Below are 26,728 nucleotides of genomic sequence, written 5' to 3'. Positions count from 1 at the left end.
TCTTTATTTCTCAGCTTCAAAGTTGAAAACTATTCTTTAAAAATGTTGATGCTCTTAAGCTCTGTTCCAGGTTTTTGGAAAACACAATCCTGCCCAAATAACATGAAGTTGTATTCTGTGTCATTACCACTTAACTCAGACAAATATTCTTCACTAAGTTCAGTAAGTAAATTCAGCTAAGACATCTAACTACAGTAATAAAACAGTGAAGCATCCAATGTATACATTGCACATTAACAATGTGGTAAGAGTCCCTAATGTTTCTTGCACATCTGGTACCTTGGAAAAGCAAATAACCTTCCCACGATAGCAGTTTGAACTGGATCAATCTCCTGGCCCCCTCCTACCTCCTCATTTCCCCAGCTTTCTGCATCTCCCCAAACACAAGCCTCAGTGCAAATGTCCTACTTCTCATGAAGGCAGCTGTGAAGTTTCAAGAAAAGCACCTTAATTCACTTCAGCTACAAAAGATAAGAAAGTAGACATGATTTAAAAAAAAAATTAATTAAAAAGCCTCACAACAAGTATCAGCTGAGAATTTGCTGCAATATAGCCTATAAACTGTGGTAAACAGGTAACTCCCCTTTCTAAAGGAAAGTTTAACTGCTTAAATTGGTTCACAGTCTCTCCCCCTTCCGTGATTTCTAAAACATTGCTCCTGTCTGCTATACTGGAAATCCTATTTAAAAGAAAACAAAAGAGATTACAGTTTTTGGAACACTTGTTGATTTTATCCTAACCTGGTTGATTTTAATGTATGTTTATAAAATGTAAAGCAGTTTTTTCCCCCCCCAAAAAAAAAGATGGCATCCAATGCAAAACATTGTCTAACAGCTAGTTTGGCAAAACACACAAGTTTAATTTTGTATGACAAAGGACTATTTGAGGACCAAGGCATTCTTTTTCTCTTAAAGGACATGTACATACAATGTAGGTTTTCCTAGTCAAACCTAACTGAGAGCAAAGCACACTTTAGCATGAAATAAAGTATTTCTTTCCAAAATACCTGTAGTGCTTCAAGTTCTCTTTGACATGTATTTACTCATCAGTACTTCTATATCTTGCCCTTGCATCCCAGAATTATGATACAAGAATCATACATTTCCCAAAAGGCTTTTTTAATGGTATACAACTATTCTTTATGACAGAAAAAACAAACAAGTTAAAAAGCACTTCAGGCGAAGAAGAAATTAATGTTTTGAAACTAAGTTCTTCATGATCGTTAGGTTTGATCAAATTTGTTTCAAAACTTCAGAACACATGCTGTTGTAGCACAATTAGCTTTTCCATCTCTGTTAAAGCACAGGTTTGAAGACATCCTGAAGGGTATTTATTTAGTATTCAGAATACAGGCACGATAGCACATGCAGTCACACTTAAGACAGCCTTATTTCTTCCCTCAGTCAGAGTAGGTTTTGTCAAGAAAAACACTTGATTACTGAATCTTTTTAGACGACTTGTTACCATACCCATTATTATTAGATCATGGCCATAGGCTAGACACTGGTACATATATCCAGCTGTCAAAATGAATTTAATCCATTAAATACAAAGAACAGCTATGGACAGGGCTGTTTTCTGTTTATGTATCAGGAAATACATTTTTTAGACTAGTAATTTTCTTCCTCAAAGAAATGCAGGCAAATATATTTATCTACGCTTTCTTTTTGGATTACATTCAAATAAAATTTACAGAAATGAGAAGTGTATGTAATCTGTGAAGGTGTGCTGAAACAGTTTCTAGAACACTGCTATGAGTCCTAGACTTAAATTTGCATTTCCACATTTTTAAATAACAGAGCTGCTATAGCAGACCCAGTGAGAACCAAACTGGGGGAAAACAAAACAAAAAAACCAAACCTAAAGCCTCATCACCATCATTAAAAGATTGAATTAAACAAGCAGAGACATAGGAATTACATACAAGAGGAAGGAAGAGATATTAACACTGTAAATACATTAATGGTTATTAGATCACTCAAAGTTATTCCTATTAACCCATTTGAAGTTCACCATTTTCCTGAACCAAGCAAGTTAAAAACCACTCACTGTCTGTTCTACAGTGTGAACACCGGCCCCTCATTTTAGAGCTGAGGAAAGAGGGAAATAGAAAAGGAAAAGAAAAAAGAAAAAACCCTAACAGCTCCTCAAAGGGACATTAGAACCATGCAGCAAGATATGAACAGACCTTTCCTTTTAGGAAAATCTTACCAGAAATTTTTGATGGGAGATATTCATGTCTGGTTTAGCTTATTTAAATTACAAAATTAACAGAACTACTATCAAGTGAGTAATAATATGTCCTAGGTTTTTACTATTTCTAGTGAATTTCTCAATAGGAATTTTTATGAAAAAACTCATTAAGACAAAGGAAAATACCACATTTTGAGACTTGTATTTTACTGATAATTCAGTATACCATAACCTCAGAAATTAATCCATCTTGTACAACAGTGGCATAGATGGAAAGAAAATGAGAGGATACTGAAAAATATTGAATATCTCAGGGCAGAAGCTTGTTACATTAATTACACGAGCTATTAATTTTATTTTAGAATCAGTCATCCAAGTAAAAAATTCTTTCAGAAATAGAATTTTAAAAGATAAATACCTAACTTGTCATACTAAACTAATGCCAAATGTTATCTTTGCTAAGCCTGACAAAATCAGGACAGTATTAATACATATTTGCATATTCAGAACACAATGAGCTTATCTCAATATATTTCAGTGAACTTTGTCACAATCCCCAAAACAGTGTCTACTCAATCAGTATTAATTGCCTCAAAGGCTACAAGAACACACAAACAGAACTTTTGTTGGAGCTGTGAAAGATCTTGTTTCTCCCACCCCTCCCCCAAAATGTGACTTGAGACCAACTGGAAAAACATTTAGAGGAAACTTGGGTTATTAATGTGGTGTTCTTTCCCAATGATAGTGTGAGAGCTTCAGTACACATCTGCTGACACAGCATTAAATTTGCTTAAAAAGGAAAAACAACAACAAGCAGATACCTTGCTGAGTCCAAACACTTGGTTCACACTTTCTGTGTGATCAGTGCTGCCCTCTCCTTGGCACAGGATCTGGTTACCATGCCAAGGTCACTTACACCACAACTTGTCTCTCCAGGTTAGACCAATGTGTAGGAACTACATAGCATGTCCTGCCTGAACTGCTGAGAGCAGCAGCTCTGAAATGCTTCCCAAGGCCAAGCCAACCTGAAGCTATGCTTCTTTCCTACTTTGAGAACACAGGAATTAAAAAACAAGAGCTAAAGATCACTGGCATGGCACATGCACACATCTGCTACAACAGGCTGAAAGTTATTATCACACACAAATAAAGTATTAGTTACTTATTCTTCCTTACCTTCACTTGGAAGGAGAAAGAATGAAGTGCTTAATTCTCATCTATAGCTACTATTTCAGAGAAAGTGAAAAAGCTAAAGACTGTGTCACATAAAAAGCTGCAAAGGATGGAGCAAACTACATGGGTAACTTCAAAATTCTCTCCTAGAGGCTCCTTCAATAATAAAGGAACCTTTAAGCATGGAAATCCCAGTCCAGATGAAAGAACATGCTGAAGAGTATTAATCACATTAGTTGCCACCTGGAGACTTGGAAAAGTGTTCACTTTTTCTTTAGATTCCTGTTTAAAAATTGATCTAGCTTTTTAAATAAGGAAAACAACATTACCAACTCTATCCTCCCAGCACTTGTAGAAATGGATATTAATGCTGTCTATAGAGTATCTGCACTATACAAGTTGCCTCTGCACTCCGACACTTCATCTTGAGGAAGAAAACTTCTGTTATAAACACAAAAAATTGTAGAGCTGATGGAATGCAAGCAATTCACAGCTTTTTCTCAATTTGATAGCAAAATCGAACTCTGAGGAGGATATATTTATACACAGAGACCTATCCAGGTTTCCTGAAAAAGGGACTGTACATGAGCTATCCTTCCCAAATAAATACAGAACTATGCATCTCCACAAGTGATTCTCCCCTTCAAGTGTCACATTTACGGTTCTGGAAAATAAATTATATGGGAACAAGGCAACCATTGACTAAGAAAAAAGGAAACCTCCAAGCTGAAAAGCATTACAAATAAAGCAGCGTGGTTTTACGCTGACAGGAAACTCCAGAAGTATAATTTCAAAGTCCTATAAGGGACAACTACTGCAGGAAACTGACAGCAATACAGTGATACTTTTGCAATAAACACTCGGTAGCTGTTACAAACAGCCCAACCTATATAGTTGTTAAGAAAGTTAAATATAAGAATTGTTCACAGTGTAAGATTTTTAAATAAACAGGGAGTTCAACCAACAGTTTTGATAAAAATAAAATCATGTATTTTAGAGAAAGCTATACTTCCTGCTGTTCTCACTACAGCTATGTGCTAATACTGACAAGGTACTTTCAGATCAATGCACCAAGCACTTTAGGAGATGCAACAGCTCTGCCAAGAATCCTGCCTTCAAAAGGACTTTCATTGCTATGGCAACAGCATGTTCTTCAGTACCCAGTTTGGAGGCAACCTATGACACACACATGAGAGATGGCCAAACTCTGACTGATTCCTCTCTGAAGCACAAGTCACATTGCCATGTACACACCAGCTTTCACTTGCAGAAATATAAAGTACAAAACATTTTTTCGGATGATGGTTGCCAGGGCACTCAGGTTACCTACATATAAACAGTTGCATTTGGGGAAAGAAATGGCATTCACTTTCTAAAACAAATATAGACTACTCAAGGGCCAGAAGGACTATAACCATTAGCACAGAACATACATTGCATTACACAGCATCTCCCATACACAGGCATTTACCTTTTCTGTGATCCCAATATCCCCTAACAGGATGGGGAAAACAGAAAGTGTTGGTACATAGTAAATAAGCAGATGACTGAAGCCATTATTCAGTACTCAACAAGTACCTTGAAAATAAAGAAGATTTAATGTATATAATGGACACACACAAGTATAAGCTCTAGTTTTACAACATCACTCTAAAAAATATATTATCTTATAATGCTTCACCTTCTATTCAGACATGTATACACAGACAGCCTTGTCATATCTTGAAATTTATTCACCAAACATACAGTTATTAAGCATCCATGCCAAATATATCACTCACAAGATCAATTTTGTAACAAAATCTGACACATATACTACTACATAAGGAGTAGCCAATAACTCAAGCCATTAAAAAGTATAAGGAAATTCAAGTTATGTATTCATTTCTGCACTTCCATTATAAGAATTTTCAAAAAGTAGTCAAAACCCAGCCTGCTGTTGCTCACCTAAGTTCATTCACCCTGGATGGTCAGATATAACTTCCCTGTAAGCCAGTGAGAAAAGTACAACACGGTCACATTCCTTACGTTCCTGGCAACCCTAAAATAGTTTAGCAACCTTTAGGATGACTTCTGGTTGTATTTTACAGGACTCACACTGAAGACTAACAAACAGACTTTTTGCAAAAAGAATCACAAAGTTCTTTAAATTATAAATGGAAAAAAACCCCCATTAAATTAACTTTGACAGAAGTTGATTACTTCCCACTTGCAAGGGACTGAGGTGAAAAATAAAAGGTCTTTTCATTGATTCATGAAGGTCTGAAAGATGCTGGGAAAGCACGCTCAGGAGATATGGTCTCCCATCCTTTAAAGTTTCTCCATTCTTTTGTATCAGGCACAGTATAAGCTTGCTTTGGAAGCAGTAGTATTAGAGATACTTTTTTTTTTAATATTCTAAATAAACTAATGAAATGAAAAACTGAAAGGGAACAAAGATGGGCTTTTTTGTTTGAGTTGTTATTGGGGGCTGGGGAGGCTTTTGTTTGGTTGGGTATTTCAGTATGTTGTAGGTTTTTTTGTTTTAGAGTTTTCTTTTTTTGCCGAGGAGCTTTTTCAATTCAGCATCTTATGAGTACTTGCAAGAAAACTATCTAATTCAGATGTTGCTGTCATAAGTAATATCGACAAAATTTATGCTCTGTTTTTTTGTGGGCTTATTACTGTCCTCTGGCAAGGGAATACGATATCAGAGATATTTTCAAGGTTACCAAAATAAAAGCATTACACAGAGCAGAGAACACATGTCAGACATTACATGCATTGATACACAAAGTGGCAGAGATGTGTATTTCTTTTATAAAATTAAATGAAGGGAAAAATTTCTGATTTACCATACGATGCAATCCCCTTGCACCAAGGCATCAGAAGCAGTTATCTTGCAGAGACATACTACAGAACAACCATTTGAACTCTGCAGTAGTAAGCACTATGCAACATTTTTAGAAATACACAAAAGCATTTCATTACTCCAAAACTCGGTCATCTTCATTAAATCACCATCCCTTCTAAAAGCCTTGGCTTCATTTAGCATTCAGGAAGATGAAAGAGCAGCTACCCTCCTCATGGATTACTTCTCTATTACAAGTGAATGTTTTGCACGTCAAAAGCAAACATTAAAGGATTAAACGATATTGTCATTTCTGCTCTTGTTTATTTGCAGTGGGCAGTGAATAGAATTGCAAGGAAACAATCAGTGATTATTTTAAGCTGTGATCTTTTGCAAGGATTATGACTCATGAAGTTGCTGCATAAAGAAACTGGAACAGGATAGGTGTCGCATCAAAAAACACCACAAAATAACAAAAGTTTGTCCCACAATCAAAGCTGCCTTGTTTAATCACTTTACAGAGTAGCCATAATAGCTCTTGGGATAACACCAAGACCATAGTATCTTGCCCTCAAAGAAACAAAAACCAGAAATACAAACAGGTAATTCCGTTCTCCTACAGAAGACTAAAAATACTCTAGGATTTTCAGAAGTATATTTATCTCCAACAGCATCCTAACACTAATGCAACACAGCAGAAAATTCAAGAGGTATTTAGTTACAAGACACCCCTACAGCATGCAAAATATGAAAATCAATTACTTTGTAATGGATTCATCTACATCTTTTAGGCTTTAAAGACAGTGTCTCTAATTCTGTTTGCAAGCAATGTTATTTCAAAGTAAACTCCTTACATTTTTTTTCTCACACTATACATTATATGCCAATATTATACACCCATCTTCTGTCTGGTTCCCTCCTTATTGCCTCATTCAAGGAAAAAAAAAAAAACCCAAAAACAAAAAACTGTTTATTTTGGACTTTAAGACAGATGTTAAAAATGCAAAGAATACATACAGAAACCACCAATGTACAGTCAGGTTTTATTTTAGGTAAGACTTAGAACCATTCAATACACTGAAGATTTTGTGTGTAAAATCTGAATGTGTAAGAAGATGGGAGGACTATGAATCAGTTCACACTCAAAGATGAATTTATACATATTAAAATTAGCAAAATCTTTTGCTCATACTCTAAAAAGAACAGAGACATCAAATAATGCTACAGACAAAGTTCTTGTTTATATTGAATTAAAGGTAAACTTTGGTTTGAACTCTATTTCATTTAACACACAGAACATTCATGGTCTGATATTCATTGGTATTTTACCTGAAAAATGTACACAACTAGAAAAGACCAAATTTGGATTTTCTTTTACTAGGTATGGTTTTCTAGCTATTAGTTCTGCCCACTCACCTTTGCATTTTAAAAAGGGAAAAATACATCATCTAAAATGTAGTTTCCACAACTCAAGTCTCAGAACAGGCTTCTATATAGAAACCCAAGCCAGACTAACTTGAGTTTCCCACCGCTTCATCTTCGTCAGCAAAGAACTCTTCCAGAGCCAACACACAAAATACTTCCTTAAGTTTTGTTCATGCAAAGGAAAGTAAACCAGCAAAACAGGTGGTTGCATTTCTTACTAAAACTCCACGTAACTAAGAACCTGATAAAGACACAGAGATACCACCATCCTTGCAGCTACAAACGGTACAGAAAAAACTAGTCTGCAATATTGAGAAAAAAGCAGACTTGGAAACCCTGACATAAATCTCATGTGCTTACAAAAAACAATATAGGCAATCTCTGCAGAACTTCAGCAGCAAGAAATCAGGTCCCCTGACATAAACAAGACTAACTTCAGAAAAAGAATCTAATAATTCAAAACTGTCAGCTGCAGGTAAAACATTATCTACCTATTTTCCATTTACCAACAAAACAAAATTGTGTGTAGTACCAGAAGTGAACACTTTTTACCTCCTTTTACAAATGCAGTTCTATGGTACAAGCAGCTTCTGAAGTTTTCATAGCACTAAGATGGAAGTGTGCAACTTCCCTAAGACAAACCTCACTTACTTTTATGCTAAGGATCATTATTCTACAAACAGGGCTGCAAAGTACATCCTTTTATCAAGTTTCTTCCTCTTCCACACCCCATTTTAAGTACTATTTCGAAACATCAGCAACAATTATTTTTGTATGAAGTGAGATTTTTCTATATTACATCCATAAGAACATAGTTTATTTATTTAAAGCAATTTCAGCTCCTTCTTCAGAAAAAAACCACAAACACTACACTCCTAGCATACAAGAAGAATCTAACAAAGTCCTAAAGTCCTATCCTCTGAAGACAGTGAGATATTATTAAATATAACAAAAGCTGCTCTTTCTGATCATTCTTGGTATTCAGTTAACATCTTCACCAAAAAGTATGTCCTTTATGTTTTTGGATGTTGTGTTTACAAACAGAGCTTTGTTTTACAAATGAAAAAAAAACAAGGCATTCATTCAAGACATTAAAAAAAATTATCATTATCTCATCTTAGCCTCATAATAGAAAAAAAAAAAAAAAAGGAAAAGAAAAAAGGAAAAACCCACACAAAAACCCACAAATTTGCCCCTACAACCACTAGTAAATAACAGCTTGTGGTATTTAAGAAGTCCACAAGCACTTCCAAATCATCAGGCTGAAGTATACAATAGAACTGTTCTAGACTAGGAGTGTTGTAGACTTTCATACTAATAAAAAACTTTTTTGAAAATTGAAAGAGTGCCCTTTACTACTTCAGACAGAAAGAATCAGAGATTAAAAACACATTTCCTGTCCTTAGACTGATAACTATCCATTGCAACAACTCTTCCCCCTTTTCTTACAATGCCTTATTTTTATGATTTATGTATACACAATTTAAAGCTAGTTATGTGTTCAAAGTAGTCTCTATCAAACAACCCACATGCAGAAGAAAATAGTGCTTTTTTTATTTCTATATTTAAATCTAGTGACTTCCTCACAGGAAGACACACAGAAGTAATCAAGCTTTGCTATATACTTCTGAAGAAGTAAGTGCTAACACATTACATTAGACAACATCTCTAAATAACATTTTTTAGAGAGCATACTTTGTTTGGTGAAGCTATTCACTGAATCTGAATTTGACAGTGTGGTAAACTAATATTTTGGAAGGAAATTCAAGATAAGAGACATTTACTGTAGTACATAGATCACATCTGTATCTATAGATTTCTGAAATTTTATAATGCTTCTAAAAATGCTCAATGGCATTGCTCAAAAACATAATCCTTCAACAGCAGAGTTCCAAAAACAAGAACTGCATCTCTGCAAGCAAGAAAAGTCAGCTCAGGAGGTCTAGTAAATGACTCAGGTTTATGCACGTTTCAATTTTTAAAAGTCTCCACAAACTCCAGTTTTACTAAGTGGTGTGGTACTGTATTAGTGCCTTAAACATCCTTCTATTATTAATACACATAATTTTCAACCATGAAAGATTATACTGCACCTCTAGCAACTTAAAGAAAATACAGTTTAGCAAGTTGATAGCATATAGTAGATTAACAGAACTCTATATAAAAGTATCTATAGGCTCAACTATGGATAAAACAGAATTATCTGAGACAAACAGCTGTCATACCAGCTTGGTATACAAAATTACTAAGAGGTTCAGTCCTCTTTGTGTGACAGCTGGGAAAAAAGTGGGGGGAAGGGGAACTTTGGTAGGTATATACAAATAACAAGCTTTTAACATACATTTCCCTTGCCAAAAACAAGACAACAAATATAACCAAAAAGCCTAAAACCTTAACAAAAGAGCTACAACCATAATAAAAGTTCTACAGTAATTAAGGGACTGAGTACAAGTTTAACTGCCCTTAAAGGACACACAAATACGTAAGAACCTAATTTATACTTCTCTTGAAAGCAAAGGAACCCATCAAGCAACATATATACCCCCAGTATCTTTGCAGAATCCTTCCTCTACTGTACCCAAACCTTTAGGCCTCATGTTTGCATTTATATCAACACTGCTCTCTGATTAAAACCAAGAGTACAGCAACAGGCAATTTCAAATAATATTCCTTCCCATATGCCATTAAGAACACTCTCCAAAGCACCTCCAAAGCAACTCATCACTTACAATAAAGGAGAAAAATTCAGCAGATCAAAGAGCTACTGGCTGGGGTGGAGGGTGATAGTGGGAGGTGCCCCATGCACACCAGGAAAGGACAAGGCACTATTGTGACCTGAAGCCTCCCAGAAATAACACTGCAAAGATCTTCCTTGCATTGTGAAGCAGGAATGTTTATAACAGGGACTGCAGCTTAGAGGCTGTGCTTGTAAACACAGTGCTGCTCTCACCCTGATAATACCAACTGTTAGAAATACAAGACTAACCTCTTGAACGAATGCTCTCTACATATCAATACAGCAAAAGTTGGTTTCCCTTATTAACAGTGTCAGGTGTAACTCTAAACAGAAGACAGGCCAAATGCTACTAAAAATTCTAGTTAGCTGTTTGGGAGACAGCAAGAAATTTCTGATCAACTGACATAAGGTTCATACCACCACCTTACAGACATTTCAAAACCATAACAAATGGCAGTAAATGATGGGTGAACACCTACTTGTCTGCTGCCCAAGCTAGATTCGGAACACTTAGCTGCTCCAGTAATTTTTCCTTTTTTCTTCCTTTTCCTTTTTTCCAAAAAACCTCATTACACATGACCACAAGTTGCAAGAGACTGTCTGTTTTACAGTTGAGTTATTGGTTCCCTTCATTTGTCCAATGTTTTTTCTCCTCCTCTTTCTTAAGCAGCAATATGGAAGCAGTTACTTAGCCCTTTCTTTATATGCTGTACATCTTAAGACTGTTCATGGAGGAAGTGAAGGAGAGGAGGAAAAGACACAGCAATAGTGAGAAAAATGTTGCCAACAGGCAAGATGCAATCACATATTTACAAACCCTGTTTCACCCTTCTGGTTTGTAAACGCAATAGGTGAGGAATCCAGACTGAAATCTTCATTTCACTTCTGTTTGGTCCATCTGAAAGATAATCCTCTACAAACAACTAGAGGAGAAAGAAGCTACAGACACCTTTCTGCTTCCAAGCATGAGGTTACTACAGCTCTTCCCAGGTTCTTCAGAAGAACACAGAATTTAGCACCCCTCAGATCCCAGATCAAATACCAGGTTACCAGGTGTGCTGGTTCACTTTTAATAGAACTAGAGTACAAACTAGATATTAAAAATAATAAAAAGCCACACAGCTGCATGACCTAATGTTTATTTTAACAGGCCACCCTAGATTTTTGGCATTTAACACACAATAAGCTTATCTTCTTTTGTAAAATAAACAAAAACACACAGGCTAGTAATGTATTTTGGATGAGAAAACAAATACAGTCAGATTCCTAAACTATAGGCCTTCCACTTTTTTTTTTTTTTTTTTAAGTAAAAATAGTCTGTCAAATCTTGATGCATTGTAGGACAAGACTTTGTGACTGCATGAGACCAATCAATTCCCTAAGTCAGGGAGAAAGAGCAGGAACTAGGGATTATATAAACAAGTAAAATACCTTAGTAGGAGACTGTACCATAACCACACAGAATGGTATCAGAGAATTGATTATTCCTAGGAATAATAGTTCTGATAAAAAGAAGAAAAAAAATAATGTATTTTTAAAGGTTAGGAGCACTAATTTGCATACATTAAAAAGTCTCAACTTTCTACCGCTTTCTCCAAGACTGGAATTAAGGGTGCCTCTTCTCTTACACTTACTGTAGATTAATGAACACTGCATGTAAAACCTTGCCCATCCAGGTAATGGTCTCAATGTTGGCTTATTGCATTTCTTTTACAAGGAATTGCTAATGCAAAACTAAAAAGGAAATTACAAATAAGGACTAAAATACAAGTCAGGTTTTGCGCATACTGGGAACACTGTTAGGTAGCTTAATAGACCTACTAAAGAAATGCCATTGTGTTCAGTCTCAAGACACACAGTCCTAATTTAGGGACACTCAGGTTAATGGCACCCTATCAACTTACATGGTCTTTGCATCAACCTACTAATTAGTGGTCTATCCCAATGCAGTCCTTACAAACCCCAAATTAGAAGACAAAAGTGGATAGGGCAGCCTCTTGAATTTGCATGAAGAGGTACCAACCTGATACAAACATATCTAACCTGTCTGAACAGATACATTCAGAGGGTTTGGAGCTTTTTGCATGCAGGTCTGCTCTGAGGGATGCCTGGGTACAAACAAGATTTGTGCCCAGTGCTGTCAGCAGAGAAACATGTACTCGTTTTTCATGAGCTTCAGAAGAATCCTACAGGTAAAATAAGTGCCCTATTTGCATGACTTGGCTCTGGAACTGTACCTCTTTCTTTAAACACCACACCATTTTCTGGTTTTGACTTGGTATCTCTCAAATGCATGTGCACAGCCACATGCCAAAATAATGCTATTGGTCCAATGAGTAGGCTACAAAAACTGAAGGCAGTAGGACACGTAGAAAACTGCTGTCTCAGAGACAGCATTCTTTAACATCTAAGAACTTATTTGCAAAAGAAAAAGAAAGGAGCTTATTTTAGAGTGCCACATCTGAGATTTAAAAGTTTCAATCACAGGAAAAATTGAAATTGAGATAAAAGCTGCTGGAAACCACAGGAAAATTGCACTATTATTACCTGTAGCAGACACCTGTATGTTGTGCCTGTGTTTTCATGGATTTGCTATAATAAATAAAGGTCATCAGACAAAATGGGTAACTACACAGGTTTGTACTTCATGCATTTTCTGGTTTTGACAGATGTAAAAAGCAAAATTTAACTGTAAATCATGAACTGTTCTGCACCATAGCAGCAACACAGAATCTTTTTTAAAGTCTAAAGAAAATCCTCACTCGAAAGCCCAATAGAACCTAACTTCTGCCTTCTCCTTCTGCAATTTCAAAGACAGAAATGGCTTTATCTTCACAAGTCAGTTTTGGAGGAGAAAAGAATGGGGAGTTCTGTTTTAAGGAAGACGTAATTACAACAGGTATAACAAGGAGTATTTTGTAGCTTAAGTCACCTACTTACCTATCAGGTTACTTTTCACATATGTTTATTTTCACCAGTAGTCTGACCAAGCTATTTGACTTTATCAGCAGCTTACATGACTTACTGTCATAAGATACTATATCAGATTAGTTCACTTCCTTCATTTGTAGCTTTCATTCATAGCTGATTGACCTATAGAAAGCAAACCTACCTATCAGACTTTATATATCTTTTAATTAAAAGATAATCTTAATTTGCTAATCCAAGACAGTATTTTCTTGAAAATTAAAGATATTCGGTCTTTGATTTGTGCAACCCAGTTACACATAGTTTTACAGCATAATCAAGAGAAATATTCCAGAGTAAGCTTGTTACATCAGAAGTAATAACAAACATCCTAGTATTTCCAACACTTCCCAAAGCCACACCTGAAAAACAAATAGAATTTAACCATCCTTGAACAGCAACTAATTTGTTCTTTTAAACTAGGAGCCTAGGAGGGTGACAAGGAAAATGCATGATGAGCATTCCTTCTTCCTATTTCGCAGAAATATAGTTTTAAGAGCCATGAGAAGTCAAGCAACTGATTTTCACCTACTTATCAGGGGTCATTAGGCTGCATCTCCAGCCACTGCTAAGTGTGGGGGGGGACAGGAAAGGCATTTTCAGATTTGTTTATGTTAAGTTTAAATGATAAAAAGGGGGTGGAATAACAACAAGCAAAAAAATGCCTTCTTACTCCAACCAGGAAAAGAGAAACATTTTCCTTTAATACGCTTATAAAGACATCAGAAACATAAAACAACTAAGTTTAATGGGAAAGATACCAAAGCAAGCTTCACTTTTCTGATTGCCACCAAAACACAGGAAGTCTCTGCAAGACTTAGCATCAATCAGTATTCAAAGAATAGATTTAAGTAATTTTTAGGAATCTGTGCTTTTTCATGCTAGATAACCCAAAGCAATAAATATCTCCTCCTTTCATGTTTCTCTAGCATTAAAAAATGTTTTCACACACTGCTAGTCCTAGAAGTTACAGAACACTTGAAAGTAAAGCAAGATCACAACTAAATCACAATGCTAGACATTAGATGTCTATATTTTGTCTATTGTTTTAACACAGTCTTTCTACAACATTTAACACTGACTCACAGTTAACATAGAGAAGTTTGTCACCTCTCACTCCTGCAGAGTAATCCCCCTAGGTCAAGGCTTAGGTCACAGCACTACAAGAATTAAGGCATATAATCCCACTAACCAGTAAGTCTCTACAACTACAAATATTTTGAATTAAAACATACAAGCATTTACCATTATATTTTCCAAGAGGAATTCAGCTAAGGTTGTAGCTTGTTTGACAGCTGCAGTGATTGCTCATGATTGGTATTTATGTGATGATACATTGGCAAAGAAATCCACAAAGTCAGTAATACTGTTTCTACCAGTATTAAGTAATTACTTAAAGTTAAGTATTTTAGAATTCTCCCTTTTTCTCAGCCATCCAAGGGAAGAAGGGGAAGCATTACACAGGAATAGGGAAAGCCACATTACCTAAGACTGATGGAAGAGCTAAACTAAAAATAAAAGTTTTAATATTCTACCCCTTCAAAAAAGTGAGGGAAAAGAGCAATGAGATACATAGGTTATGCTCCCCACAATAAGTTGTGTCTGCCTGAATGTCAACAACTGTCATGAATACCTGTATTAAAAAATAAAAAATGTAACTATATTGTATATGGACTTGCTGTCTTACTATTGCCATTACCTTATACTTGATGTGCTTTCAAAGAACAGGCAAAACCAAGAGAAAACATAAAATGCTTCAGGTATATTACATTTACAAAATTTGCTATATAACTTGATGTAATTAAATGTGGAGGTAGTCTCCAAAGAGTTTATAAAATTAAATGATTCTTATGCTGCTTTTAAAAAGAAAAATTCTAAAGTCTCACTAAAATCCAAGGTTTCATTCAGGCTGTCAAATTAACAACATAGGCAGCAAACAGGCAATGGTACTGCACAACTTCAAGCAACAACTTCCCTCTTCTACTGGCATTCTAAAAATTTATTTTCATTAACATTATCTCAAATATAAACATCCCTGGTTTATTCATAAAATCAAAAATATCACTTTACTGTGTTCACTAAAAATAAGCATACATAAAAAAGAAGGAAATGCATCATCAAGAAGTTACTTTAGTTTCTCTTTTGTAAGTAGTATAAAATATACTGTTCTTACATTGAAACAAAGAATCTGTTAAAAAATTCCACATTACAGGCTCAGTTCACCAGCCTCTGAGAACAGCTCTTAGGTGGAGTTTAAGTAAAACACGCTGAAGACAAAATAAATGCAGCATGTAAAGACAGTTACTTGTTTACCAGATGAACTGGAAATGTTTCAACACAGCAGAATTGTATTCCTCAAGACTTCCAGAAGGGCACAGTACTAGAAAATTGTACTAGTCTTACATTTTCTTTAAGAACTGAATTTTAAAAGCTATCCTTGAGTCAGCAGTATTTCATTATTTGGCATTTTACTGAAGTGTCTTCCCCTTTCATATATAGGCTGGGAAATGCTTCAATTGAATGGACAAATTTGATTTCATTAAACAAACAAAACCAAAGAAGCCATTCAGTTTTAACATAACAGATAAACAGATGACTTGCATGTAAGTACAACTGGAGATACTCAACACGTAACTGCACTGAGATAGGTAGCCTAAGGCACATAAAGAGGAAAACTGTGGTTAAAGTTAACAAAATGTGTTCTAAGTCAGATCAAAACAGCACATCTCTAATTAATCTGCATGCCTAATGAGAATATGTCCAAACAAAATTACCATATTTTGAGCACATGAAGACTAATATCTACACCAAGACCTAGCTACATGAACTTTATATATCTCGGATGCATCCTACCTGATCCACTGAACTGGCTGCTTCCTAGTGTAGTTGGTCTGGTTTTCCCACTATTAACAGGTGGGGAAAACATCTGTAAAACAAGAAAAAGAAAAAAATGTCTATAAATTGTCTTTGAAACTCAGTGCTAAATTAGTAATGAAAACTTAAAAAAACTAAGAGGAAACAGAGGAAACTGCTAGAAAACAGAATGCAAGACGCATGTTTAGATCCATAAATCATTAAGTACTCCTTGAAATTTATACCACTAAAATCTCTTTCCCACATGAACAACTTAAAAAAAAATTAGACCTACTGCTACAATGCCAATTTTAAAAGAGCTATATATGTTAAATACTGCTACTATTTCTTAGTGATCTGAGAGTTCAAAGCCATTGTGTAAAGGCAGCTTTTGAGAATGAGTAGTTTCCTATTACATTCATTAATCAAGCACCTCTTTGAATTCTGTTAAGAGTATCACATTGAAAATACCTGTAATTTTCTTAGCCAAAAATACTACAGAAACAACCAGGGTCTAACCTCTGTCACAATGGACATAAAATTTTCTTTTGGTTGTTTAAAAAAATGAGAAGAATAAACAAGGCAAAGTACCAGTGCCACACTCCAGCTTAACAAACGTTAATTATTAGATTATGCCATCACTGGGTCAGCCTGATTTTAACCAGTTAAACCAATTGACCCAGCTGGTATTACAGTATTAAATCTGGAAGTCTAGACATTACATCAAAGTTCAGGTGTCCAACTTGGCTGAGAGGGACCCAGCCGAGCCCTGCAGGGGGCTGCCCCTACTCCTCAGTTGGCTTTACCACAGAGAGCAGCGAGAAGCCCCAGCAGAATGTCCCTACCGCGCTGAAGTCCAGCAAGTCGCTCAGCTCCTTGTCGGTTCCTATCGCCGCCATCCTCTGCTGCTGGGAGTTCATCTTCCTCCGCTCCTCCGATCACCTTCGCGGGCACAGGGAGAGAGGCACGGAGAGGACTTGACCGCGGGGCTGCTGCCTTTCCCCGGCCCCTGGCGCAGACGGCCGGGGGTGTCCGGCCCCCTGAGGTGGGGCGGGGGGGGATCCCAGGCACCCCCTTCACCGGGCGGGCTGGCGGAACCAGCAGCAGCTTCCCCCAACTAACCAACTCTCCTCAAGTTTCCTCAAGCTCCCTCTTCTCCCTCATTCCACTTCTCCCCCAGTTCCAGCGACACAGCCGCGCCGCAGCGGGGCCGCCGCCAGGAATTACGTCCCGCCCCCCCCCCCCCCCCTCAGGCAAAGCGAAAGCAAATAAACAGCCGCGGCCCGCCGAAGTCCGGAGAATTAGCGAGAGATTAAGTGACTCACTGTCTCCGCAACAATGGGGCTGACGAGCGGGGCTGGATGTGCCTCAGCGGAGCCATCCCTGCCCCGGCATTGCCGCCCACCTTCCCCCACCCCCCTCTCCACCTCAGCCCGCGGGCCGCGATCCTCGCTCCGCACTCGGGACCGCGGCGGGGCGGGACCCGCGCACCGCACGCGCACACGCGGCGCGGGGCCGGGCGCGCGCCGCCGGGCGGGGGGAGCCGTGGGGTGGAATGCGCGCGCGCGGCAGGGGGGGGTGGGGGCTGAGGGGTGTGCAGGAGGGGCGGCGGGTCCGCGCCTTCCCTTGTGCCCGGCGGGCGCCGCGGGGGAGCAGCGGGGGCGCGGCCGCAACCCCGCTCCCCTCCAAGTTTCGGAGCCACCCGGCAAGCAGGGGCCGGGGCTGCAGCCGCCGCGGGTCCTTTATGAGCACTGGGAGCGGCGCGGCGGATAACGCGCACCCCGAACGCCGCCCGCGGAGACTCGCTCCTGCCCGGGGCCGGGCGCTGTAACCCGCTCGGGATCCGCGGCCCGCCCCGCCGCCGGCGAAGACCCTAGCACGCCGCGCCACCAGCCTGGCGGCTGACCCCGGCTGCCGCCCGTCAGGCTGCCCGGCGGCGCCTCCACCTCCTCCGCGGCCTTCCCGCCGCCCCCGCGGCGTCCCCCGGGCAGCCCCGCTCCCGCCCGGCCGCGGCCCCCTGCCCCTCGCCTCTGCGAGCGCCCGGCCGCCGCTTCCCTCCACACACACACACACACACACACACCCCCTCCCCGCTCTCTTCCAACTTCTCCCGGCTCCTCGCCTCCCGCACTTACCTGCTGCCCCCCGTACGCTCCGGTGGTGAGGGCCGGGCCGGCGGCGGCGGGCGGGCCGCGGAGCTGGGTGGGAGGTGACGAGCCGAGCGCTTCCCCCCCCCCGCTGGAAGGAACTTGTGGGTTTCCCTCAGGCAGACATTTTTTTGCTTACAGAGCCTCAGCACCACGTTCACGGCTCCGAGTCCGTATCCCTCCGCGCCGAGCGCCGCCGCGGCCTTAACCCCTGACGCGCCGCGCCGCTGTCGGACGGCAGACGCCTCCGCGGGCAGCCGCCTCGCCCCCGGGACGCCCCAGCAGCGGAGAAGAGCGGCGGGGCCCGGGGAGCCGCCCGCACCGCTGGCCGGGGGGGAGGGTGTGTGTGTTGTGACGCGGGGAGTAGCGGGACCCGTCGGCCGCCGGCCCACTCGGGACGTACCGCAATGGGCGCCCACCAACACGTTCCGCTGGGGCTCGGAGCTCTCCCCAACTCATCTCCAAGCCGCCTGCAAAAAGCCACGGGGTGCAGCGCTGGTAGCTACGCACGTGCCTCAAAATACCTTATCACAGAGTCCACATAGCCTAAAATATGCCTTACGTACTTTTAATACAGCAATACACACTCTTAATTTGCAAAATAAAATTGCATATGAATTACATCAAGCATTAAACATCCATTACCAGCTTCCTCTTAAATACATACAATTAAAACCATAACAAGTCAAAGCATCAAGCTGGGTATGTTAATGCAAGAGCACGCGTTCAAACAAACTGCACCTCTCCGACACGGGAGATGCTGAAGGCGAATCCGCCCGAGGGTTTTCGTGCGGGAGTGGCAATCAGCGTGCGAAGAACCTGCGCCCTCCTTTGGGTCCTGCCACTGCTACAGACAAACCACTTCTGTGCTGCATCTCCTCCTGGTGAACAGCACCACAGCCTGTCCTGATGGGAAGTTTATTTCATGTGTTTAAGCTGCTCGGATACACCCGCCCAACAGCTTAAGCCAGGACCGCGGCGTGACCGAGGGGCGCGGGGCCGGGAAGCAGCCCACCGGGACCGGCCACGCCGCCCCCCACCCCGCCGCCAGTCTCCCGAGCCTGCAGAGCCCCCAGGTGGCACTGACTTGTCACCACCTGAGGCTCGAGCCTCGCTGCCGAGGGCTGCCAACCCACCCCTCTGAAAGTGAGAAATAAAAAATAATAGTCTCTGCAGCTACTGGCGTATTCACCTTTTGGAAAGAGGGGGCTTGCAAAACACAAGGGCAATGCAAAAGGATATTTAAAATTCCGGAGAACCTAAAAAGCTCCAGGGAGATAAAGAATAAGAGCAGCGAGGCAAGGCACACTGCAGGGGAATGTTCATCCCTCACAGGCTGCTGCTTGGCAGACCCCCAGGTTTGGAAAGCAACAGGCTGTGCAGAAGGATCTCCAGCCCCATGCCCGTCCCTTCCAACTCAGCGCTTCCCACCCCCAGATCCTGACTCCGACATCTTCCGCAGGAAGAGGAGGGTGATACCAAACTTACCACCCCAACGACAAACTGGAGATTCTGGAGCTTTAAAATGTTCTCCTCCATTTTTCTCCCGTAATTGCAGCATACTGGATGATCATCTGGCCTTATGATACTATGAATATTCATGTATTTGTCACTTAGAAATGCAGGAAGCAATTTGTATTAAAATATCAACACAATGACCTCTGTTCTTTGTGCCCCTGAGATACATAAATACATACCTTTTTTCCCTTTCATGTATAAATAATACTCCACTTCAGAGGAAAGCACCCAGTGACAGAGAGGTGCTTTTATGGCCTTTAACATTTTTTCTTTTAGTTACAAGGAAGATCCCCTATTTATATACACTGAAAATATTGTTTCTCTTGAAGCACTGCTTTTTAAACAGTATCGGTAGTCAGTACCAGTTAGTAAGCTTCAACAGTGCTAAACATTCATTAGAAAACTGACTAAATCTGAAATAAGTGATGGCAATAATGCTTACAACTATTTGTACTGACATGTAATTGTATTAAAATGAAAACTTCATTTAAAATACTTTTATTTGCTTTCTGACCTAAGATTTTAGGGTATAAAATGACAGGTTTTTATTTGCAGCTAGAAATGCTGACTGGAAGATGATACATCCCCATAATCCATGACACAGCATTTAAAGAGAAACAAAATACTACAAGATATTGCAACTGGTCCACAATGAGATGTCACTTTCTCATTCAGGCAGTAAGCACACTCATTACCTAAAGTCACACCATAGCAGTGATTCCTCTGCATTACATCTCTGGTTTGACCTTCCTCTTGGAAAAACTTCATTTCCAGGCACCCGTGGAAAAGTGACTAGAACATAAATTATACCCAACAACACAGCAAGGGAAAGTATGCTTTGGCAGAAAATATACTGTAGGTCTAACCTAAAGGTCTCAATGATCTTTTGAGATCCCTTCCAACCCCTAACATTCTGTGCTTCTGTGAAATTGCTCTACCAGCTAAAGTCATAATGAATTGGCCAATTCAGAAATTTCAAAAGAAACTCATGCAAAACTCTAAAAAGAAATTTACCTAATGTTTCCCAGGTAATTAAAATCATCTGCCACATTGGTGAGACTTGGAATCCTTAGCCTGCTTGGGTTTTAAGCCCTCCTCACACAACACTGGTAAGAATTAACATGTACACTCTAAACCTCGAGGTGAATCACTCTATGTCCATGCATCATTGTCTTTCACCTATTCTCAGAATCTCCAACCCTTTTCTCAAGCTGCTACTGAGTATTCTTTTATCTCTCTCTATATAGAGAGATAAACAAACTCCCCAAGTAAGGCTTCAAAAGATTTTTAAACATCTTAAGAAATAAACCTGTTTCAGACAACTACACGTTTTCTACTTGCAACAAAGAAAATACCTCCAGTTTAATTCCTGGTTCAATCCCTAATTACCGTTTTTTCCTTACAAATGTGCAAATGGGGCAAACATACTACACAAACCATCTAGAAATTAAAACCTTCCAGCTTTTCTGTGTCACATTCTTGGTACATTACATAGAAGGCTGTCTGCTGCAACCGTTACACCCTTTTTTTCTTTCACTGATTTAAAAAAAAATAGGTCTTCAGTACCTAGGGAGCAATGGATCAGAAGGATAGCACAGAAATATGAGAGCAATGATAAACACCAACCATTTTGTTAGTGATTTCATGAGCAAGGACTCCAGCAGTCAGGGCTGAATTCCTGAAGATGCTTTCCCAATCACATTATCGTCGGTGAATTTTCTATCAAGGTAAATTAGTCTTGTGGATAAATATTCTTTCCTTAGAGAAGTCTCGGGTATGTCACAGAGAGTTCTGCAAGTAACAGGCAAGTAAACCCATGCATACAAAGTCATCACGAACTCCAGAGTCTGATAGAGCATCCCACACAACTGCAAATCTTTATGGTAACAGCCCTGACAGCTGATCTACCAACGTCAATATGGTCAACTACCAACCAGAGCAATCAGGGAATTGCTAGCTGCCAGATGGTGATGGCAATGCTCTTCTGCATGCTTTGACATGACCATGAAAATGAAAAATTACATACAGGATATTAAAAAATTAAGAGGAATATAAAAACCAAATCACTTGAGCACAAACTCCTGAAAATAATCACCCTCATGCACTGTTTCCACAGCCTGCAGGAACCGCTTTCCACCCACTCCTTAGAGGAAAAATATTTGATACAGCAGACAGCTGTTGTGCATTCAGGGATGGGAGAAAATGTATTCTGTATTACTATTGAATGTATCATGCCCGTGTGAATAAAATCATTAAGGTTGCATGCCTCCGTTTGGTTTATTTATTTGTAAATTTACCCATACTGAACTAATTTGCTGCCACCACCCAAACTGTACGAGCTCCTAGGATGTCCCCCAACAGATCATTTGACTCAGGATGAAATTTTCAGAGGAATGGCTCCTTTAAATCAACACGTATGTGCTCAGCCTGCATCCACAGCCAGCACTTTATCCATGATAAATGCTATTGCTCAGCAAATTCATAGCCCTGGAGAGAAGTCAGCAAACCTCCCCTCCCGCTCCAGTTTGTTTCTTTTAACAACAAATTCCCACCCTCACCTAAACCACCAAACCCTTTCCACTGCTTCTAATAGGCTCCCCAGTACAGACAGCAATGCTCACTTAGAGTCAACAATACAGAGAACACGACCCTGTTCCCTTTGCAGCTAACGTGGACAAAGCAATTCCAGTTTCTCATGCATGAAACTTTTGGATTAAGCTCTTGGGGAAGCACTGTGTTCTTCCTGCAGCTCTTTCTTCCAAAGCAGACTTTGAAAGAGTATCCTGCAAACGAGCTTAGAGCCATATTCCCAGGACCAAGCGTCATGCTTGCGCAATGCTTGCTGTTATCACTGCAGCCCATCTTATAGATAACCGAATTTGCTGCCTCACTCCCCGCCTGCTATATTTACCTCGCCGTAATTAAAATTATATAACATATATATATTATGTAACATATTCTACAACAGGAAAGATTAGAACATTTGCAGGAGAATATCATGGTGAAACCAGTCACCGAACAGTTTTACTGAGAGGGAGACTGGGGAATGCACGCCGGTTGGCTACTGTAAAGTCACAATCTTACTCTGTGGGATCACTTGACAGCTACACTTCATTTGTTACTGCTGCTGACAAAATGCTCACTGACAAGTACTTCTGGCTAAGCAACAGATAGGTGAAAGCTTTAGCTCGCCGTAAGGGTCAATCTCCACAGGAGGAATTCTTACAAAAGCAGAAAGTTGGCTGGGGGGAAAAGGGGGAGAAAAAAAGCTATAGTAAGGAGAAATCGCGGCGGGAGGGCGCCACGGGAGGCTGCTTCTCCCGTCCCCGCTCACCGTAGCGGGGCCTGGCGCTGCACAGCGGGGCCTCCCGCTGTCCGTGACCGCAGCCAGAGACCGGGGGAGGTGGCAACACCGCTCAGTGGGCCCCGGGGCAGCCGCCCGCCGGGCAGCTCAGCGCGGGCAGCGGGACAAGGGCCACCGAGCGGGGTGGAAAATCGCGGTCGCCCCCGCCCCGCTGGCCGGTCCCTCCGGGGGAGCCGCCCCGGCGCCGCACAGCCCCGCGGCGGAGCTCTGGGTCCAACGCGGCACCCGCTTCGAGGCGCGCTGAACACGACCCGCCCCCCGCACCGCCCCGGCCGCGCCGAGCCTCCCTTCTCCGGGACCGGACGCCGCGGGGAGAGCAAAGCGGGGGCAACGAAGTTGCCCATACCCGCTAGGCCCCTTCCCCGTCCGGCTTCATGGCCCCACCGCTCTTCGGCGGGGCCGATGACGGACCGGCACCGTCCACCGAGAGACGGAGAGCAGTCCCGCTTCCCGCCGCTGCGGCTGAAAGTTGTGCAAAACCGAACAATGCGGGAGGACTATTTGTCCTTCCGCCGGCCGGCTGTTCCGGCAGGGGGAGGGGAGCGGCTGCGGAGGGGGTGGTGGGGCCCGCGCCGAGCGGGCGGGAGGGGCCGGGGGCCGCTGCTCGCCTTAGGCTGCCGGGGCGGGGCGGCTGACCCATCCGCGGGGCTGCTTATGAAAGCCGAGGGGACCCGGCTCCGACGAGGCCTGGAATGATTGTACCGCCCCGTCCTGGGGCGCTCCGAGGGCCCTTGCGGGACAGAGCAGTGCGGCGGCCGGGCCCCCGCTGAGGGGCTGGCAGGGCGGCTGCAGGCGGAACGGCTGCTCCCTGTGCGGGGGGAAGGAAAGGAGTCTCACCACTGCCTGCTGCCCTTCTGCCGCTGCCGGGAGAAGCGAGCCCTGATCCCCCCTCAGCTACCCTCGGGCTCCGCTCCGGCCTCACGCACAGACATCAGTCAGTCAGTCAGTCAGTCAGTCCGTCCGTCAGTCCTTCCGTCCTCCATCGGAGCGGAGCTCGCAGGCCGCATGCACCCTGCAGAACTTCTGACTTTGCCGCTTGTAGTTCAAGAAGTGAAACTGAACATCATCAGTGGCAAGGGAAACAGTTAAAATTTAAAAAGTGATGTTAAATCCACACAGGAAGTGTTGGGGTACTTACTTCGTTTAAGCCAACCTTTTTAAAATTAACTAAAACTAACAACTTAAAGCTAAAAGCAACATGTTTTCTTGCCTTTACAGACCTTGCTACTTCAGTAAGTAGTCACAGGAGATACACAGTAGCCTAATAAAAATCTAAAATTACACCGCCTTCAAAGGTGACAAAAACAATCAGTATGATCTAAAGCTTGGTTTAAAACAACACCTTAAAATATTCCTAAACAAAGTATTCATTAAACCAAAAGTAGATTTATATCCCTGGAGAAAAAAGTTTCTCTCTTTGTTGTATCAACCTTTTCGTTCAGGAGCTGTCAGCACAGCCATACCAATTCTTTGTATGAGGTAACACCACAGCAATGAAGGGCTGTTGGAGATTAAAACAAAGAACCATGTAACTGAGATTATAAAATTAAGATCTTTTCAGTGAGGAAATTAATACAAAATTGTATACTTCCTATGTAAGCTATATGCCCTTCACTAGAAATTTTTATGATCAATTGCATCACATAGTTCAATGTGAGACATTTTAATATCTCACTAGGATGAACACTATTGGGGGAAAGCATCTGTCAGCAAAAAGGTCTCTCCCACTGAAAAGATGTTGTCTAGTCAGACAGGAGTTCATTTGCAGAGAAGACAAAACATAAATATAATTTTCAGCCTGGTTTCCTGAGAAAATCACTTGTGGCAACTGCAGTGTATTAATGAGGATGGATGTGTTACCTTAATAAAGCAGAACTTACTTGCTAATTTCAAGGAAAGCGAGGCATTAACACCAAAAAAAAAAGGATGCTGCATTGATGCACATACTGAAGAAAACACAAGCTGAAGTCGACCCTTGTCAGCAACCAAAGAACCCAAATACAGGATGTAGAGCCTGTGTAAGGTGATATTAGGTAATTTACCTTCTGGCAGAACAATTTCTGGTATTCTGCCTGCCACCAGGAGCTAAAACCAGCAATCTGTTTTACACAGACCTTTTTGAACATTTCCCTATCTCCAAAATTCCACAGGGGCCAAGAAATATTTGCTTTAATATAATCAAAAGCCACATAATCCACAGGTAATGTTTTCTACTCTAAAACTGCTTGAAAGAACCAGCCTGACTACAGCCATTCAACAGCCAGGCCTAGATGGGCCTCACATGCACAGGATTCCCACTTGAACACTAATTCCCTACTCATCAAGGAAAGGAACAGGTTCTCTGCCTCACACAACCAATGGACTGTCACATTATCCATCCTGGGAAGCTAAGGGATGACTAAGACCAAATTCAGAGGAAAATCACAGCTTTGAAGAACACTAAGAACTCTTTATACCTAGCACATGGAACTGCCCTTTGAATTACAGTGAAAAAAGTGCTTAAATCAGTGAATCTCGAGGAGTTTACACAAATGTTGAAGAGGCCTGATTATCTAAGATCCAGAAAATCCTGAGTATCTGTCTCAGAGTGGAATAAAACCAGTTTCAGAAATAATAATGTGATAGGATCCCTCTGCATAGCATATCTTTATTTTGACTATAAAGTATTTCCATGACAGACATACATACACTCAGGGCCAGATGACTTCATAGAATCATAGAATCATAGAATTTGGCCACAACAACCCCATGCAGCGCTACAGGCTGGGGACAGAGTGGCTGGAGAGCAGCCAGGCAGAAAGGGAGCTGGGAATCTGCATTGACAAGAAACTGAACATGAGCCAGCAGTGTGCCCAGGTGGCCAAGAAGGCCAATGGCATCCTGGCCTGTATCAGAAACAGCGTCACCAGCAGGTCCAGGGAGGTGATTCTGCCCCTGTACTCAGCGCTGGTTAGGCCACACCTCGAGTACTGTGTCCAGTTCTGGGCCCCTCAGTTTAAGAAGGATGTAGAGGTCCTGGAACAGGTCCAAAGGAGGGCAACCAGGCTGGTGAAGGGACTCGAGCACAGGCCCTATGAGGAGAGGCTGAGAGAGCTGGGGCTGTTCAGCCTGAAGAAGAGGAGGCTCAGGGGAGACCTCATTGCTGTCTACAACTACCTGAAAGGAGGCTGTAGCGAGGTGGGAACTGGACTCTTTTCACAGACGACCTTCAACAAGACAAGAGGACACAGTCTTAAGTTGTGCCAGGGGAGGTTTAGGTTAGATATTAGAAAGAATTTCTTCACGGAGAGGGTGATCAGGCTATGGAATGGACTGCCCGGTGAGGTGGTAGATTCTCCATCCCTGGAGACATTTAAAAAAAGACTGGATGTGGCACTCAGTGCCATGGTCTAGCAACTGTACCCATGCTTTCCTTTCAATGAAGTAGTTTGCATCTGATCCCCTCTTTTATCATATGCAGATGAAGACATCTTATGCATTCACACGATTTTAACATTGTTACAGGCAGATACTTACTGGAA

The 26,728-nt window shown here is 41.4% G+C and overlaps 2 protein-coding genes across 9 annotated transcripts in view; both read right to left on the bottom strand.

Annotated features, from left to right (window-relative positions):
* The window catches only part of TCF12 (transcription factor 12), a 168,873-nt gene extending 150,389 nt beyond the window's left edge, over positions 1–18,484 (bottom strand). For 2 of the 8 annotated variants that reach the window (XM_030457255.1, XM_030457262.1), the window contains exons 1-3: positions 18,314–18,458; positions 17,024–17,120; positions 16,179–16,251 (exon numbers count right to left, since the gene is read on the bottom strand). In XM_030457255.1, the coding sequence (XP_030313115.1) occupies positions 16,179–16,251; positions 17,024–17,098 (148 nt within the window). In that variant the 5' untranslated portion in view covers positions 17,099–17,120; positions 18,314–18,458. Of the gene's footprint in view, positions 1–16,178; positions 16,252–17,023; positions 17,121–17,503; positions 17,655–18,313 lie in introns of those variants that run through there. The other 6 variants (XM_030457257.1, XM_030457256.1, XM_030457261.1 and 3 more) reach the window with 6 other exon arrangements.
* A 380-nt stretch (positions 18,485–18,864) lies between these two features.
* Positions 18,865–23,551, bottom strand: LOC115598879. The gene is made up of 3 exons (XM_030457296.1): positions 23,178–23,551; positions 19,814–19,913; positions 18,865–19,231 (listed from the first exon to the last, which is right to left on the bottom strand). The coding sequence occupies exons 1-3, from the start codon at positions 23,549–23,551 to the stop codon at positions 19,052–19,054; spliced, it is 654 nt and encodes a 217-aa protein (XP_030313156.1). The 3' UTR covers positions 18,865–19,051.
* Between the last annotated feature and the right edge of the window lie 3,177 nt (positions 23,552–26,728).

The sequence above is a fragment of the Calypte anna genome, chromosome 10, assembly GCF_003957555.1.
Source record: "Calypte anna isolate BGI_N300 chromosome 10, bCalAnn1_v1.p, whole genome shotgun sequence".
NCBI lineage: Eukaryota > Metazoa > Chordata > Aves > Apodiformes > Trochilidae > Calypte > Calypte anna.
This window is presented reverse-complemented; position numbering and strand designations above follow the sequence as displayed.